We start from the raw sequence: 19,061 nt of genomic DNA on the forward strand, positions 1-19,061 counted from the left end.
AGTAGGAAGAGCAGCTCTCAAGCCCTATCTCTACTCCACAGCCAATCCCAGATAAATAAATATATATGCAGTCCCAAACAGGCTAATTAACCCTGTTCATTTAGGCCTGTGTAATTTCCCACTGATGATAATGACAGTAATTAAGTGGCTTTGATTCTTTAAAGCAATTAAATCACCACAAGATGAGAGATGCAGGATGTCTATGGTTTGCAATGCAGAACATAACACCGCAGCCTCAAAATGCATCGATAAGTTTACTTTACAGTTAGCCTAAAGTTGTGCTCTTGCATGGGGTGCTGATTTGCTCTGCTAGGCTTATCTAGGTGGGATGTTATGTTTATTTAACTAATTCACCTGCTGTATTTAAAGATCCAGAAACCTTCACCGTAAGTCTACAGTTTACTGATCTGCTATCCAAGGTCCTGAAGTCATTTTCACCTGGCAGGATAAAACCTCCCAGTCCAAGGTGCTGGGCTATTATAGGCTTTACTATGGAGTCCATATCCTTTTAAGGCCACTGTATTTTGCCTTTGTTATGAAATAACTTTCCTGCATGTTTTGCATTCTTTCAAGCCACTGTTGCTCTTAAAAAGGCTTTCCCCTGTCATGGTGGATTAGGTTAAGACTGCTAAAGCTGGCAAAGCTCCAAAAGTGCCTTCTCTCAGTGTCTTGTCTATAAGTCCTTTGTTGTGAAGGGATAGTTAATTCTAAAATCAATATTTGTCCGTCATTGTAAGACTTGAAAAGTGGTCTTATGTCAGGGTGCGTCGATAATTGGTGCCAATCTTTTCCATTTGCTTGGGAGAGATGGTGTGGACTCATCTCGAAACTGAACCGCTAAGCCCACCAGCTATCTAGCTTAAGTGTCGAGGTGGTTTCACCCTGCCTGCACTCAGTGCCCTGCATTGTGACTTGACATGGTCTCTAGTTGTTATTTTTCCACCTGTGTCTTCTCTTCCCACCATCCTACTTGGCAGGTAAGTTTGATTAGCACTCCCCCAGGAACCTGGCAGAGGCCCTGGGGGAACGCTAATCAAACCTACCTGCCAAGTACACACGTCTGCCTCACTGGTGTGTATGCAGATGTGCTCCAGCTCACTCACAGAGGGCTCAGAGCTATCTTCACACACCCCGAGGCAGTGAACCTCACACAGTGTCACCACACACACTGTCAAAGCCCAATAGAGAAGAGAGTCTCTCCGAGACAAATATGTCACTCGCTCAGGCATACGCTTCTATCCATCTATATACAGAGTACTGCAGTGGGATTTGGAACTAAAACATCTTGGTTTATTGATTGTGACAATTTGCATGGGGATTGACGCCCGATGCGTTTGTGTGATTGCACTGGTGCTTACGTGGACTGTCGGAAAAGGAGTTGGGATGAATAATTGTGATAGTGTTTGACAGTCATAGTCAAGTACATGGATGTGTCCTAACAACAAATGTGTTTAGTCACTGTGGATGACAGTGACGGATGGTTGAAAGCTGTCGAGACAGAGGCCAAAGAAACGTACGCAAAGCCGGAGCTGTTTTCTCCCCGAATATTAAACAAAATGTGTTTGATTTGCTGTTGTACTTGTTAATAATGAATTGAATTAGTGCTTATCATTTTGTGCCAGCCTGTGTGTGCTTTTGCAGTCTCTTAAAATGTTGTGGGTTGCGACGTTTCTTCACTGTCTGTTCAACCTCACAGTATGCTCATCTGGAAGAATCGCTTGCCGAACAGATCATTGAAGCGATAATAGCAAATAGCAGAACAAAAAAACATTACCCTAGCAGACTAATCTTAATGATGTGCTGTGGGACAGACTCAAGAGTAAACATTGTGTTTCTTGCCTCACTACAAATCATTACATTGAAAGATCATTAAGATGTGATAACACTAGCAGGGAAAACAAGTCGGCGAAAACCAGAGGATGCTTTAATTAGTCGAAAAGTCTGCATACTTCAATAGCGGTGAAGTTTTCCGTGGCGCCGGTATTGTGTTCTGGCAATGAACACGGACTGTTTTTCTTCCCAATGAGAATGTAATTACATTTTTAGCCTCCAAATTCGCGTAATACCTATCATTACACCTGGCCTAAAATACAATTAAAGTAACAGGGAACAGTAGGAATGTTTCTGTCTGCTGGAGCGTTAGTTAAGCATTAGTTAAGCATTAGTTAAGCATTAGTTAAGCATTAGTTAAGCATTAGTCATGTGAGGTAGTTAAGTGCTCGGGTCAACCACTCAATCTGGGTCATGTTGCTGTGTCTCGTATTTTGACCGTGTTTCGTCTGGAATGTCGTTAAAACTGAAAAGGAACGGTAGGGATGCCTCTGTCTGCCGGAGGGCATCCAGCATTAGTCCTGTGAGGTGTAGTGAGGTGCTTAATGCTCAGCTCAAAAGCTCAATCTGGGTCATGTTGTCGTGTCTCATCTTCCATTGTTTTCCCTAGATGATTGCTACCTGTAGGCTTCTCTTTTGAAAGTCTTCTGAAGTAGCTTGTCCTTAAACAGGTTCCCATGACCTTTGCGCCTGTTGCTGATTGCAGTTAATTCGTGTAAACTCTTTAAACCTAAAGAGGAAATAGGAAACTGATTTGATCCAAGCCTGACCCATATTTATCATCATCAGCAGCAGCAGCAGCAGCAGCAGCAGCAGCTCTCTATTCTCCATCCCGAGCGCTGCTTTGGAGTGTAGAAACAGTGTACGAACGTGCCAGAGGATTTGTCTCACTAAAGAGGGATTTAGCTCCCTCTCTATTGGTATTAAACATAAATCTCTCCTCTCTTCACATGGCTGCCTGCTGCACTATCACATTGTGCGTGTGAGGCACCCTGAGGCACCCTATTTCTCCCCTGACGACACGGCGCTAACGAGTGGAGCAACCCCAGGAGAAGACTGCTCCTACTCCCAGTGTGTGAACCTGAGCCAGATGATCAGCGCTAGCTAGGCTATCTATGCTATCTCAGCAATAGGATGAGGAAATAGAGCCGGAACATCACTTAAAAAGCCCCAGGAGAGCCCATGTTCCGAAAAATCAGATTACTTGATGTAGACGGACAATTTCCCCCCGTTTATCTTCATCCAGTGGCCATTCACTGGGGATCAGAGGTACTTATAACTTATAGGCGGAAGATTACATATAACACTTTGTCCGTTAAATATGAAGACCGGCTCCAACCACAATCCCAGCGATCTAACGGATTATCGTCCAGTAATAGAATCAATTTAAAACGAATAGGAATCCCATGGAGGGTCTTATCTATAGTGAACTGAATCTAGCCTGGAGGAATTAAATGCAGATTCTCCATTGAAGAGGAATGAATATTAAGAAAGGCTGCCAAAGCCGTATTCTGTAGGTAATGTTCACATTGCCCCCACATAAGACATAACATGATCTTCTCTTTCCTCATCTGTCAGTGGTATCAATTGACATGGACATAAGACATAGGACTTCCTAACAGACAGTTGCTTTCTGTTGTCCTAGTTTGTGCTTCAGAAACACTGGATTTATCTCTGTAAAAAGCCAAGTGGTTTTACAACAACAACAAAAATGACATAGTAGGAAGCTAAGCAGGCTACCGTACTTTCTGAGAGGACTATCTTCTAAGCAAAGAATCTACCACTGTCCTTCGATAGCTCCATGGCTCTTGGCCAATCGGATTAGGAATTTGAATTCCTGCAGCCAAAGTGAGAAGCCTGCGTTTGTGTGTTACCAGCTATATGTTTGCATGTGTTACCAGTAGTGTGTGTATGTTTACCATGTAGATGTCCTGAGAGTCCTCGTCCAGGTACAGTGCGACCCTGTCGAATGCCCTGTAAGAGGGACTGCATCATCACCCCCTTCAGCGACTGGTCCCAGTGCTCTCCCACCTGTGATGCAGGTATGAAAGAAGAATTCAAGCTACTGTGCAAAGACATGCACACAAATACAACCCTACAGATGTAGGATCTTAATTTGATCGCCATGTTGCAGGAGAACTTACCTGCTATGCTTAAAAAGGCTTCGAAAATGTATAATTTCCACTGAAATTTCAGACTTCATTTTCCATTACGAAAAACATATCAACCCCTACAAAAATAATTATACTAATTATAATTCACATAATAATAATACACATTTTCTGTTGCTGCAGGATTATTTTCCTGCTGTAGCAAACTGGCTCAAATTAATATCATACATCTGTACCTGTTCATTGTAAGTCTCTTGGGAACTAAGAACTATGGACCAAAAATGCTCTCCTAAAAGGAATGTCTTGCTTATCCAACTGCTCGGGTGAATATTATGCATGTCAGCTGTTATCATGAAGCATCATTTGGAGATCATTTATATTATGAACCCATGTAAAACTGTGACGAATAAGGAAACTGCCACCAATTAGGTGATGCATGCAATGTAAACAACTCATTACAGTTTCCTTAAATTGTATTCCTCTCGTTTCATTACGGATATTTCATTTGACAGATTGACATGTAGGAGGACCTTAAAATGACCTCATTTAGTGCAACCCAGAAAACATACTAGCCTATGGCTACAAGTGACAGGGTGCCATGTTGTTGTTGTTGTTTTCACGCTGTAATAAAAACGCCTTCAGACCAGGTCACCTTTGTCAGTCAGCCATGGCCACAGCTGGAGGACATTGTTGAATACATTACGTTGATTTATGGGATGAAATCATCATCGTTCAGATTTCGATGACCTCTTTATTTGGCATGAGAGCATAAATCTTTGGCCCTCGCCACACACAGTCGCAGTCGTATATTTTGATAGTAGTGCTGATGTTCTCCTGCTGTATAGGATGACCTGCCTCCTACCCACACTGGTTGAAACTAAAGGTCAGGGATACACAGAGCCTGTAATGCACTCATATAATATGATTTGCCAGTCCTGGACCATAAAACTACATCTTAATCAGTCTAGATCAGTGGCTCTCAAACCCTGGTCCTGGGGACCCGAAGGGGTGCACATTTTTGTTTTTGCCCTAGCACAACACACCGGATTAAATTCATCCAAGCCTGATTATGAGTTGATTATTTGAATCCGGTGTGTAGTGTTAGGGCAAAAACAACAATGTGCACCCATTTGGGTCCCCAGGACCAGGATTGAGGACCACCGGTCCATAGTCAGAGCTCTGGCAGAACGTCATAGTTCTTCATTGTATTTATTCAACGGGCGTGTCTATTGGGAATACCGCTGATCGTGGGGAAAGCATCCGTCTTCCTCATGTTGCTTCATCATTAGATTTGAACTTGACGACTATGTTGATTTTACTGCAACCATAAAGCAGTCAACATTCGCCCACTCTGCCCTGGATATGTCAGTTTGACATGGAATGTCTCAAAGTAATTTAAAGGGGAACAACGGCAAATTTCTGAAATTTGTCAAAGTACCTAAACCTGTCTGGCTCACTGTTGGACTGTCTGCCACAGTGTACGCCTCTCTCAATCAGGGAGCGTGAAGTAGAGCTAGAGCTAGGTCACAAGGTTATGCGACCCTCCCCCTCACTGGGGCGCTAGATAGAACTTTTGTGGACTAACGCAGATCTACGAAAATAATCTACGTTCTGTAATGACAGCGAAATTGAATATTTCGTTTGCAAGCCAGGGCCAAATTGCCTTCCTTGAGCGAACAAGACAATGTGATGTGATTGAATCAAATGCAAAAGTATTTTTGTATGTTTGCATCAAATACCATAGTCTTTGAAAATGGTGTGTTGATTATATATAGCAAAGGCTACGTGATGAATGATGATGACTGGCAATCAACAGCTGCTGTGTTGCTCTTTGGATTATCCCATATCATGGAATAGGCTACGTGAGTGAACGTTCAGAAAGACAAAGACGGACACATGGAATTATTTGATTTGGATGGATGGTTGACATGGCAGAATGGTAGACGGATATTTTCTTATCTAAAAGGTGGGGGAAAGTTTGCTACATTTCTCGAGCTCATAAATGCTACCCGCTCTCACAGTCTCACATCAGAATTAGACATTTTTCCATGTTTCTCAGGCTTGGTTTCCAGAGAAATGCATCGAAAGAGAGATATGAAATAGGCTACTACCAAGGTCTGATGATGCTTCTGACAATATAGTAAAAGGATGATGTCCTAATGTATTTAGAAAACTGCCGGTGACAGGGTAGTGTTTATGAGGAGTTCCCCCTCGTGCATGTGTTGTTGCATGTGAAGTAGGTCCTGGGTAGATTTTTCCTCCCTGCTTGGCAGAGATCTTAGAAAAGGTAAGAATTTTGAAATTTATCTCACAATCAAATGGGCTTCCCAAATGAAGCCTGTTCTCTGTGAAAGAACAGATATTTTTTTTTTTCATAGATCTGCGTTAGTCCACAAAGTTCTATCTAGCGCCCCAGTGAGGGGGAGGGTCGCATAACCTTGTGACCTAGCTCTTCTTCACTCTCCCTGAGTGAGAGAGGCGTACACTGTGGCAGACAGTCCAACACTGAGCCAGACAGGTTTGGGGACTGTGACACATTTCCGGTGTTTGAAAATCGAATTATCATCTAGAATTAAAGTAATGCTCCATGTGCTCCGTTTGCTTTGTCAGCTGGTAACATTCAGAAGACGAAGCAGTCAAGAAACCGCGTCATCCTCCAGCTGCCAGCCAACGGGGGCCAAGACTGTCCTGAGGTGCTGGAGGAGGAGAAGGACTGCGAAGCTCCTAAAGTCTGCCCTGGTTACAGGTACAGCACAGTAACAAGAGTATTGACAGTTATACAGTGCTTTCAGTACCTATTCATACCCCTTGACTTTTCCCATATTTTGTTGCTTTACAGCCTTAAAATGGATTGTATTTAGACTGTGCGTCACTGATCTACACCCCAAAATGTCAACGTGGAATTGTGTTTTTAGACATTTTTACAAATGAATAAAAAATGAAAAGCTAAAATGTCTTGAGTCAATAAGTATTCAACCCCTTTGTTATGGCAAGCCAAAAATAAGTTCATGAGTAAAAACGTACTTAACAAGTCACATAATAAGTTGCATGGACCCAGCAAGAAGACATTAACCTAAAACACAAGGTCAAATATACACTGGTTGCTTACCAAAACAACATGGAATTTTCCTTAGTGGCCAAGTTACAGTTTTGACTTAAATCGGCTAGAAAATCTATGGCAAGACTTGAAAATTGTTGTCTAGCAATGATCAACAACCAACTTGACAGAGCTTGGATATTTAAAAAAATAATAATGTGCAAATATTGTACAATCCAGGTGTCCAAAGCTCTTAGAGACTTACCCAGAAAAACTCACAGCTGTAATCGCTTCCTAAGGTGATTCGGACATGTATTGGGGGTGTGAATACTTATGTCAATGCGATATTTCTGTCATTTCATTTTCAATAAATGTACAAAACTATCTACAAATATGTTTTCACTTTGTCATTATGGGGTATTGTGTGCAGATGTGTGAGAAAAAAATGGATTTACTCTATTCTGAATTCAGGATGTAACACATGTGGAATAAGTCAAGGGGTATGAATACCTTTGGAAATCACTGTACATGGATATGATTACATCAATGGTGATACTATTGCTACTATTGTTAGCAACTCTTAAGTGTATTGGTATTATACACTAATTACCTCTACTGTCTGCTGATAATGTTAATGTTGAATATGATGATTTGAATGATTATGTTGACATTGACTTGATGATCATAATCACGTCCAACATCACTATCATTATCACAATCATCATCATCATCATCATCATCATCATCATCATCATCATCATCACAATACTTCCTCTGTTGCAGGTGGAAGTCACACAAATGGAGAAGGTGTCAATTGGTGCCATGGAACATCAGGGAGGACAGCCCAGGGGCTCAGGAGACATGTGGACCAGGTCTTCAAACAAGAGGTGAAATGACATCCTTTAACCGTCTCTTTTTTTCTCTTCACAACTCCCCTTCTATTACTTTCTCTTCTATCCAATTTAAACATCCACAATGAAATTGACATTCTTTGTGGCCTCTGAATCTCAGCCAGGAGAAAACAGATGGATTTGGCAAGGTTAGGAGAGGCAAATTGTGCTTCTTGAACCACTTGTCAAATCCCCCCTTTTAGACGAAGACGTGAACTGGGGTTGACACCCCCCCCCCCAGCACTGAGGACACCATTTTGTCATCCCTCAGTGAATTTAGGATGTCAATGTGTTCATGACTAGGCATCCACCTTGCTTGAGACAGTTTGTGTTTCTCAGTACCCAGGTACCTTAGGCTCTTTTCATGCAGCTGTAATCACAGCTCCATTTGGGAGAGCTGCTACATTCCTCCCCTGGCTAACTACAACCTGTAAATATGTTTCAATTGTAAGCAAACACCATATGACAGCATATTGAAGCATACTTTTTAGTTGCGTACAGGAATGGCTCGCCTTCCGTAGATAAAAGAAGCTGTACTACAAAGTATTGTAAAAGTGTTTGTTTTTCAGGTCACGTAATAATTCCATTGTTGTATAGCTTCAAATAGAACTATTATCAGTGGCAATGTTGTAAATGGCCACTTGTGAAGTGCTAATATGCATAAATGGAAAGAGACACATTACAATTTCCTTTTCTTCACACAAACGATCTGACATCCACAATCCTCCTGTAGCGTTGGGCTGACTCTCATAACCTGTGATAGTAGACGTTAACATCCCTGGGCTCTAAAGAATCCAGGTCACTGTTTGTCATTCTCTGAGACATGCTGAGACACAGTGTCTCTTTACCCCTGGGGCGTCTCACAGCTTATCACAGCGTCTCACTGCTGTGTACCTGGAGGGACCTGGAACACTCCTGACCGCCAGTCACACTCACTGTCAACACACATGCCACCACAAACAACCCCACACATATCAACAGGCTACAGCAATCCAAACGTATAGAGTCAACAGAGGCCCGAGGGAGTTTGAGCAGAACTCTGCTTGTAGGTTACTTTGGGGTAGAAAAATAGTCTTATCTTGAGTGTCTACAGCATAACGAAAAGCACGTATTGCAATATCTCCAGTAATGTCCTTTTAATCAAAACACAACATATTTGACATATTAACATTGAACCTGTATTGATCGTCATTTATATTTTACCATAATTCTTCCTTCGGAGTTGTTACTGTCAGTATAAAAAAACTGTCTGCCTGAGGCTGTGTTCAACTGACAACCACCCTGTATTACATAGTACACCTTTTCTGCAACCCACCAAACCAATCAATGTCTCCATTCCTGCTAAATCTCTGTGACCCAGACAAAATGGCCACCAACCCTGTAAGGGACACTGTGCCTTTGATTTCCCCCCACAGCCGTGTCCTGTCGCCAGCTGGACGGAGTGCAGGCAGACATTGGAGAGTGTCTGAAGTTTGCCAACACCATGCCCCCCATCACTCAGCGGTGCCAGCTCCCATGCCAGGACGATTGCCAGCTCACCAACTGGTCCAAGTTCTCGTCCTGCACAGCTGACTGTGTGGGGGTCCGAACCAGGAAGAGGTTACTTGTAGGTGAGGAAAAGACTGAGGAATGGACTGCACAGTGGCAGTTCATTAAGGAAGTTCTATAGCTCATAAGCAGCATGACTAATTCAGTTTACGCTATGACCTTGCGAGAAGGGTAAGTAGCATGTAGCCTGCTCGAGTGCAGCATAGATGCTATTAGCAACTATTAGATCAAGTCTCTTGTTCTGGGGAGCAGCCTGAGAATTTTAACGAGGTCTGGTCCAATTAATCTGGATGTGGAATATTTACATGTTACTCAATGAGAACATAATGATGCTAATATTATTATGATATTAATGCCTAGTGACAGGATGGAGTTCAGCTTTAAAATTGCACATGACAGACAGGAAGGCAGGCAGACACACACAAACACAAACGTCCTACCTACTAACCCCTATCCTCTCTCCACCCCAGGGAGAAGCAAGAAGAAGGACAAGTGTAAGAACACCCAGATGTACCCTCTGAGCGAGACCCAGTACTGCCCGTGTGACAAGTACAATGCCCAGCCCGTGGGCAACTGGTCCGACTGCATCCTGGCCGGGGGAGACCGGGTAGAGAGCCTCCTGGGCATGAAGGTCCAGGGGAACATCAAGGAGTGTGGCCAGGGCTACCGCTACCAGGCCATGGTGTGTTACGACCAGGACAACAGACTGGTGGAAACCTCACGATGCAACAGCCACGGTGGGGTGGAGTTGTTGGGTGTGTGTGTGTTTGTGTGTGTGTGTGTGTACCCCCCAGGGGGAAGTTGACTAGCTGTAATCCCCCCTGAGTCCCTCACACACTAATACACACACACTAATACTCACACACTAATACACACACAGAGAGAGTGCAACCTAATGGCATCATGCGTTGCTCCATTAACCATGACCCCTGATCTCTGATAATGACTGCCAGCACCAAATCTGCCCCAAATCACAGCTACAGTGCTTGGTTTGATGCCAAGGGCGGGGATGTGGGTCGACTGGGTTGTGAGGTTTCTCTCCAGTGATGATTTCAGTTACTCAGTAAGCACTGCTTGCACAAAACGTTGCGATATCTGTATTGGAATTGGAGTTGTTTCACCACTTTCAAAGTTCGAACTCTCATGAATATTACTATTTTTAAAACTGAATTTGACATGATTTCGTATCTCTAACATTCCTGTCTGAACTTTTCATATCTGATTCGCTCTTATCTCCATGTTCTTAAAACATGAAGCGCAAAGGAACACTCGATACCATCTCTAATTTGACACATGCAGACAAATGGCTTTTAGAATAGTTGAATTTTGAAGACATGCACTGATATAAGCAGCAGCACAGAGCGAGATGGAGAAGTGAACACATCAGTGTCATGCGTTTCTGAACAGAGCCCAAGCTATGACTCAGAGATTCAGTTGCACGTTAGTAAGAGCCTGGGAGTGGGTATGACTGGAGCACAACTTTGGGGCGTATTAGGAAAGAAAATGTGTGTGTGTTTGTGGGACAAGATATACTGTATATTATTATGGAAGGAATTATTGATAGTGTTCTAGAATAATGTGTTTTTGTAACTGAGATTGCACGTAGTGTCTCATTACAGGAGAAACATATGTTAACATTGCCAAAGCTAGTGAAGTAGATAATATACAAAAGTGAAATAAACAAATGAACATTAAACATTACACTCACAGAAGTTCCAAAAGAATAAAGACATTGCAAATGTCATATTATGTATATATACAGTGTTTTAGTGATGTACAAATGGTTAAAGCATAAATATGGGTTGTATTTACAGTGGTGTTTGTTCTTCACTGGTTGACCTTTTCTCGTGGCAACAGGTCACAAATCTTGCTGCTGTGATGGCACACTGTGGTATTTCATCAAGTAGATATGGGAGTTTATCAAAATCGGGTTTGTTTTCGAATTCTTTGTAGATCTGTGTAATCTGAGGGAAATATGTGTCTCTAATATGGTCATACATTTGGCAGGAGGTTAGGAAGTAGAGCTCAGTTTCCACCTAATTTTGTGGGCAGTGTGCACATAGCCTGTCTTCTCTGGAGAGCCAGGTCTGCCCACGGCGGCCTCTCAATAGCAAGGCTATGCTCACTGAGTCTGTACATAGTCAAATCTTTCCTTAAGTTTGGGTCAGTCACAGTGGTCATCTCCATTTCTCTTTTTCTCTCTCTATATCTCTTGCTCTCTCTCCCTCTCTCTCTCCCTCTGTCTTCCTCCCATCATCAGGGTTACTATTAAGATAAGAGGAAACACTGTCCTCTCCATCACTGTGTGTAGGGTGACATATTTCCCCAGGCTGTGATAGAGATCATTGAATGTAGTTATCTCTATTCTCACCAGATATCAATAGAGGCGAGGACTAGCGCTAAAAGGCTGTGTTGCTCACCGCGACGACATACAAAGTCCTTTTATGGTTCACCTGTTTAAAAGTCTTGGACTCAAGCGGTGATGCTTTAACGAAACAAGATCATCTACTGCTGATTTGTTGGAGTCTATGGAGTTTTCCCCATTCTTTTTGGGTTAACGTTTCACATGTGAATTGTTCAAGTCTCCATGGTGGGTTAAGAGGTGTTGGTTGGGATACTGACTAGTGACCATGTGTACAGAATCCATATTAGGAACCTTCCTCCTCCTTAGACCTCACACCTCACCTTGACAGCGTTCCAAGTATGGATTCTGTACTTTGTAACTCAGCCATGCCCTTTTCTATGATTATATACTATGGGGGATGGCTCTGAGAGGCTTGGCCTTGGCTTGACAGGAATTGGGTAGTTAAGAGGGAGTGAGGTCACTGTGGGAATCTGCGCTACAGGTGAAGGCTTGTAGTAAGGCTGACATGTTGGTAAGGACCAGTAACCTCTAGCATTGTTGTTGTGGTGGTGATGTGGTTTAGTTGGAGGCGATTGGGGGCCGACATATTTGTAAGGGCTAGGGAACTTCTCTACATGAGCAGGAGAGTGCTGTTGAGGATTAGGGTTAGCTAATGTAGTGGGAGGAGGAGGGGCTGTCATGGTATTAAAAGATGATTGGGGCACTTCCAAACTGCTGAAATGATGCAGCGAAAAAAATCTGGTGAACGCAATGGGTTGTGCTAAATCTTAGCTGTGCTGTGGAACAGAAAAGTTCTGATTAAACAGAAACACATCCATTCTATGGATCCCTCAAGAAATGTGATACAATATGCAGTGTTTCTCCCACTTCATATCCTCCCATTCCACCACACCCCTGCATACACACAGCGGACAACTATACATGAAAATGTGTTTTGGTTTGAAACTGTCTTTACACTGTAGCTGTAGTAGCAATCAGACATTTATAGACATTCTCTGTATGTTTAACTCTGGTTCTAATTCCACTGATTGGAATTGGCACTGTAGGAACAGAACTGTAGCAGGGGGATAAATGTAGATGTATAGGGGATGAACACATTTGCGAGGGTCCATGAACTACATGGCATAAGGGATGATTTCAGTTAATTGGGCTGGCTTAAAGAGAAATTGAAGGCCATAAACAACTTCTCTGGTAGAAAATAGCCTATGTGGCATCGATAGTTGTCAGAAACATTTGTTCTAGTGTCAAAATGTGTGTAAGTAGGATAATTTTGCTCATAAAGTCAGTCACGTCCAAACTGAGATTTGAGAGATAATTAGGAAAACAATGGTACGTCACGGAATGAAGGGTAGCGTATACGTTTTCCTTGGGTTGGGTTTATTTCAATCCTGCCCACAGCTGGCAGCACCCAAGTAATCATCAACTCAGGAACGTGTAGCTGCTCGTGACCCATCGTAATGCCCATGGTCAATTTGGTTTGACATTCGTTATCCGTAAGGGGCTAGTTAGGGACCATCACTAGATCACACAGTGTGTATGTTACAATATTTTTTAATGTCAATAGCTCTAACCAACTATAAAGGAGAGAAATTCACATAGAAATATTGAAAGCGTTTAATGAGACAACTGAAAGGTATGCAACATTAAAAGATTGTCCCAATTACATTGTGAAATGGAATAAATGGACTGGACTCAAACATGTGGTTTCCGTATGGATTTGATGTGTTTGATAGCGTTCCATTCATCCATTCCAGCCATTACAATGAGCCTGTCCTATAGCTCCTCCCACCAGCCTCCACTGGTGTATGGGATGTCACATGACAGTAAGACGTGTCACTGTGCCACTAGGGTCACCCTTGTTGGGATCGGAGAGGCTTCTTTCCCTGCCACGTGGTCTTCCTGTCTTCCTGTCACGTGGTTTTCCTGTCTTCCTGTCACGTGGTCTGTCCCATCACTCCTATGTTTGAACAGGATTCCAAGGTTAAATACTGCTGACAATGGTAGCAGTTTAGTAGCCAGGGCTTCCAATCAATCACACATCCAGCACCTAGAGAGTCTTCGGGAAGACAGAATGTTGTCAAAAAAGTGAATTTCATGCACAAACACTTCATTGTGTCTCCTTGCGTGTTCACTTCGTTGATTTAGATGTTTTCCAAATAAATCTGGATGGGGGCCACAGGGAAATGCTGTTACACAATAGTACAGCCTCAGGCCTTCAACCCTGAAGCTTCAGTTCAGACCCAGCCCTCACACGTATACGGAAAAACTGTACATTCCAGTTCATTAACAACTGTCTCGTGAAAACATTGAGAAGGAACGTGTTGTTCTCCACTGAAATGTAACCAGTGGTTCACATGGATAACCTCTTCCAGTGAATTAGCCTGCGACCTCTGTGTGTTTTGTCGAGACAGACACAGGATATCAGGGCTTGGGGATGTAGGGATCCAGATAAACAGGAGTAATAAGCAGAGTAAGATGCTTAAGCCAGCCAGACCCAGTTACCATGTCATGACCCTGTCAGCCACTTGAGGAAACATAGATTACATGAAAAAGCTTACAGTCGACCCAAACCACTGCTCAAGTGTATTTCCCGACTTTATATAACAGCTGCATATGAGACCCTGGAGTGTAAGCTCTATTGTTTTAGCACAGAAGCGACAGTCTCTGTGAATCAACAGTTGAGTCATTATTTGCTCCTGTTGTTGGTGTTAGTATCGGTTTTCTGGTCACGTGATAACGGAACACCTTGGATTTTCTCCAAGTTGCACTTTCAATATTTCCAAGACACACAAGTTCATTATTATATTATTGTTTATTATAGAAAACAAAAACATAATGGGTAACACTTTATTTTTTTGCTCAGTACTTCTAATTCCTCCGTGAAAATGTAATGAACATGCCATTAAGTTTTATGCCATGTCATAACCTTATCGCAATCCGACCAAAATAGATGCTATATAGACCCCATACCTTGGAAAGGAAGGGCTCCTGATGGCCTCTATGGGCCCCTGTCTTTTCCTGGCCCTTCTCACACCACTCTCTCTCTCTCCTCCATGCAGGCTACATTGAGGAGGCATGCATCATCCCCTGTCCGTCAGACTGTAAGCTCAGCGAGTGGTCCAACTGGTCCCGCTGCAGCAAGTCATGTGGTAGCGGGGTCAAAGTGCGTTCCAAGTGGCTCCGGGAGAAACCCTACAACGGAGGGCGACCCTGCCCCAAACTGGACCACATCAACCAGGTACAGCACGAGAAACACTCACAAGACTGTCTAATGTAGAAATGAGTTCATGTTTACTTGTAAGAATTTTGTCTGACAGCTGAGGGACTTCCTAATATGGATGACATTTTTTCCTAATGTAAATATTGTTTTTTTCAAGCACTGTTTGTGATAAATAAAAACGTTTTTATGTTAGAAACACATTATTACAAACACATAGGAGAGAGAGAAACAAATTAAATATTCATGAAAATATTCAGTTTGCATTACTCTCCGTTACTTTCTCTCTAGATTGCCAAATTGCTTTTGCTGGGTAGAATAGAGAGCCAGAGGAATGGATGCCATAAATGGATCTATCCACACTAATGCGTCTGTGAGCTGGCTGGTTCCTCATTTGAGAAGTGAAATATTTTACCTTCAATATGAATAGAAATAGATTCAGAGAAGTGGATTAAATTCAAGCCATGTTGATCTGTTTCTCAGTGTTTGAATTCTCTTAAGGGGACTTCACAGAAGGAAGCTTTTATTTCCAATGTCACATTAATCAAATGTTTGATCGTAGCAGTTCAATATTTGCATTTATACCAAAATTCTACCAAATATTTGCATTTATACCAATTATACTAAATCTATGCCACTTTCATTCCACAATGCACACTGGATACGGATGAACACAATAGGCCCAGGTAAGACCCTTTTCAGTATTATGAATTCATATTGTCAACAATGTCCCACATACAGAATATCTATTTTTCTGCATAATACTGTACAGAACATTCATTGATGTAGCGAGGTAGGATCAAAAAGGATAGACCTAAGCACTAACAAAACACCTCTGGTAATTTCTTAATCATCTCAACACAGTAATATCATTGACGCTATTCTTGTCACCCAAACTCAATGATAACGGAGGTAATAACCATAGACATATTCATGTCAAATCCCTTGCCTGGTGCCTTCCCCCAGGTGTATGAGGTTGTGCCATGTATTAGTGACTGTAGTCAGTATGTGTGGGTGGCTGAACCCTGGAGTGTATGGAAGGTCAGCAACTTGGACCTGAAGGAGAACTGTGGAGAGGGAGTCCAGACCCGCAAAGTCAGGTACTATACCATTTCACTATATCACACTACTTTACACTAAATAAAACCATCCCAAGCAATGTTCTACTCCCTCATAGGAAGACCGTCGTGTCACACACAGTACAAATCCATGGTCCTCAACATATGCATTTAAATATGCTGTATATAATTGCATTTGATTGACAGCTGATTTTAATGGAAAATGTTTTGACTATGTAAGGTCATATGAACACATCTCTGGGCCAATCCTGTAGGTGTATGCTGAACACTATTGACGGTCCATCTGAGTCTGTGGAGGACTACCTGTGTGACCCGGAGGACATGCCCTTGGGGACGCGGGGAAGCCGGCTGCCCTGCCCCGAGGACTGTGTCCTCTCTGACTGGAGCAGTTGGAACCGCTGCAGCCTGGTAAGAATAACTGGTCTGAGACCAGTCATCTTTATTCATGTATGTATGATGTGTATGTGATGGCTGTGGTAAGAGGTATCCTGTATATGTACAAAATTGTTGGCCTCTCTGGAGTCGCTGCAGCCTGCTAAGAACCACTAGTACACTTCTGTGGTAGGAACTGACCTTGGATCTGTAGGATAGTTTTTTAAAATTCACCCACTGATTCTATGATATGGAAGTCCTGGGATTTAAACTGTGGTACCCATTTCTCACTTTTTGAAAGAGACTGGAACCTAACATAAGGAGTTTGTTTGTCTTAGTATAAATGGATTGTGAATCTTTCACAGTATAATATTTCTTCCACCCCGGAAGCAGAAAAAGAATAAAAAAGAAATACACTACCGTTCAAAAGTTTGGGGCCACTTAGAAACGTCCTTGTTTTTTCAAATTAAACCAAATGTTTTTGTCCATTAAAATAACATCAAATTGATCAGAAATACAGTGTAGACATTGTTAATGTTGTAAATGACTATTGTAGCTGGAAACAACAGATTCTTTATGGAATATCTACATAGGCGAACAGAGGCCCATTATCAGCAACCATCACTTCTGTGTTCCAATGGCACGTTGTGTTAGCTAATCCAAGTTTATCATTTTAAAAGGCTAATTGATCATTAGAAAACTATTTTACAATTATGTTAGCACAGCTGAAAACTGTTGTTGTGATTAAAACTTCTTCGGTTGAGCTAACATAGGCTAATGCAATTAGCATGAGGTTGTAAGTAACAAGAAAAGGACATAGACATATCTGATATTGGCAGAAAGCTTAAATTCTTGTTAATCTAACTGCACTGTCCAATTTACAGTAGCTATTACAGTGAAAGAATACCAAACTATTGTTTGAGGAGAGTGCACAATTTTGAACATGAAAAGTTATTAATAAACAAATTAGGCACATTTAGGCAGTCTTGATACAAAATTTGGAACAGTAATACAATGGTTCATTGGATCATTGGATTTGCACAAACACTGATGCCATCTAGTGGCCAATGTCTAAATTGCACCTGGGCTGGAATAATACATTATGGCTTTTCTCTTGCATTTCTAAGATGATGGTACAAAAAAATACAAAATACGTTTTTTTTATTTGTATTATCTTTTACCAGGTCTATTGTGTTATATTCTCCTACATTCCTTTCACATTTCCACAAACGTAAAAGTGTTTCCTTTGAAATGGTACCAAGAATATGCATATCTTTGCTTTAGGGCCTAAGAAGGCCAGCATCCCATAATTGCCTCTTCACTGTTGACGTTGAGACTGGTGTTTTGCTAGTACTATTTAATGAAGCGGCCAGTTGAGGACTTGTGAGGCATCCAGTAGTCCACTAGTTAACCGCAGTAACAGGGGATACTGCCTTTGTCCACTCCTCCCCCTCTGACACATTTCATTGGTTGTAAAAAGAGCGATTGAACTATTTTGACGTCACCTGCTGTTTTCCTGAAAGGGCACCAGCCATTGTTAATCACACCCCATTCTCTTTAAGTGCTTGACATGCTGACTTCCCACAATTCCAATCTCAACATGGAGTCGTGTTGGTACCAGTGGGACTTGTTCCATGTTTTATTTATGAGGAATAAAACATTAGAGCGATGGAGGTATTCCAGAGGCAGTGTTTTTCCCACTCTCACACTGTGTACATGGAATGGAAGGAATGTTAGGATGGAAAATCTATTTGAGAAGCATCCTCAACGTTTTTCCACACAATTCCTGAGCATGACATATTCCAGGAATGCCAGTAGAGAGGATATGGAAAAGTTGGCAGCCCTGGGAATTGGGAATGGCATGACATCAGAACATGGAATTTTAATCCACTTTTATTTAGGACAATTAAATATGGAGAAAGAACTGGGAAATAATCCAGAAGCCCGCAAATTCACACAGTTGAATCGACTTTTATGTTCAATAAATATGGACATCACGGTGGCAAGGGCTCTCCATTGAAAAGGGGCTTAAGTTCCAGCTCAGGGATCAGACTACGTAGAATTCTTATCACTTGCTGCAATATGGACTTGCATATCATTTAAGCTATAAGAAAAATGCACAACCCTCCCTCCTTTTTGCTCAATCCCTCCATGTTGACGTGAAAGTGTGCCTACCTTTCAGCCATGCAGTTACAACAACAGCAGGAAACGGACAGCCTACGCCATCCGGTCACCTGGAGAAGGGAGACAATGTCCGGACACCACAGAGAAGGAGCCATGTAGTCTGAACCTGAACTGCTTTCACTATTTCTACAACATCACAGGTAAAAAAAAAACTTTAAAAAAACAAAAGAATCGCAGAACATCTCACTGTGACATCTTCCATTTAGTTTGTCTATAAGTAGCTGCTTTCCCTCATCAGTGGCTATCTACTTACACTGTTACTTAAAGGCCCCAATGCAGCCGTTTATACCTCAATATCAAATCATTTCTGGGTAACAATTAAGTACCTTAATGTGACTGTTTACAATCAAAATGCTCAAAAAGAAATAAAACTAGCTTCTTAGCATGAACAATTTCTTGGTATATTAACTTATTAACCACCTGGTGAC

General features: G+C 42.0%; 1 protein-coding gene across 4 annotated transcripts in view; it reads left to right on the plus strand.

The window, feature by feature from the left end:
* The window catches only part of LOC109901740 (thrombospondin type-1 domain-containing protein 7A), a 97,660-nt gene that overhangs the window by 65,342 nt on the left and 13,257 nt on the right, over positions 1-19,061 (plus strand). For all 4 annotated transcript variants that reach the window (XM_031786704.1, XM_031786705.1, XM_031786706.1 and 1 more), the window contains 9 exons: positions 3,757-3,872; positions 6,552-6,687; positions 7,762-7,865; positions 9,284-9,478; positions 9,887-10,153; positions 14,841-15,020; positions 15,960-16,098; positions 16,332-16,485; positions 18,632-18,773. In XM_031786704.1, coding sequence (XP_031642564.1) covers positions 3,757-3,872; positions 6,552-6,687; positions 7,762-7,865; positions 9,284-9,478; positions 9,887-10,153; positions 14,841-15,020; positions 15,960-16,098; positions 16,332-16,485; positions 18,632-18,773 — 1,433 coding nt within the window. The remainder of the gene's footprint in view (positions 1-3,756; positions 3,873-6,551; positions 6,688-7,761; positions 7,866-9,283; positions 9,479-9,886; positions 10,154-14,840; positions 15,021-15,959; positions 16,099-16,331; positions 16,486-18,631; positions 18,774-19,061) is intronic.

Source organism: Oncorhynchus kisutch, linkage group LG13, assembly GCF_002021735.2.
Source record: "Oncorhynchus kisutch isolate 150728-3 linkage group LG13, Okis_V2, whole genome shotgun sequence".
Taxonomy (NCBI): domain Eukaryota; kingdom Metazoa; phylum Chordata; class Actinopteri; order Salmoniformes; family Salmonidae; genus Oncorhynchus; species Oncorhynchus kisutch.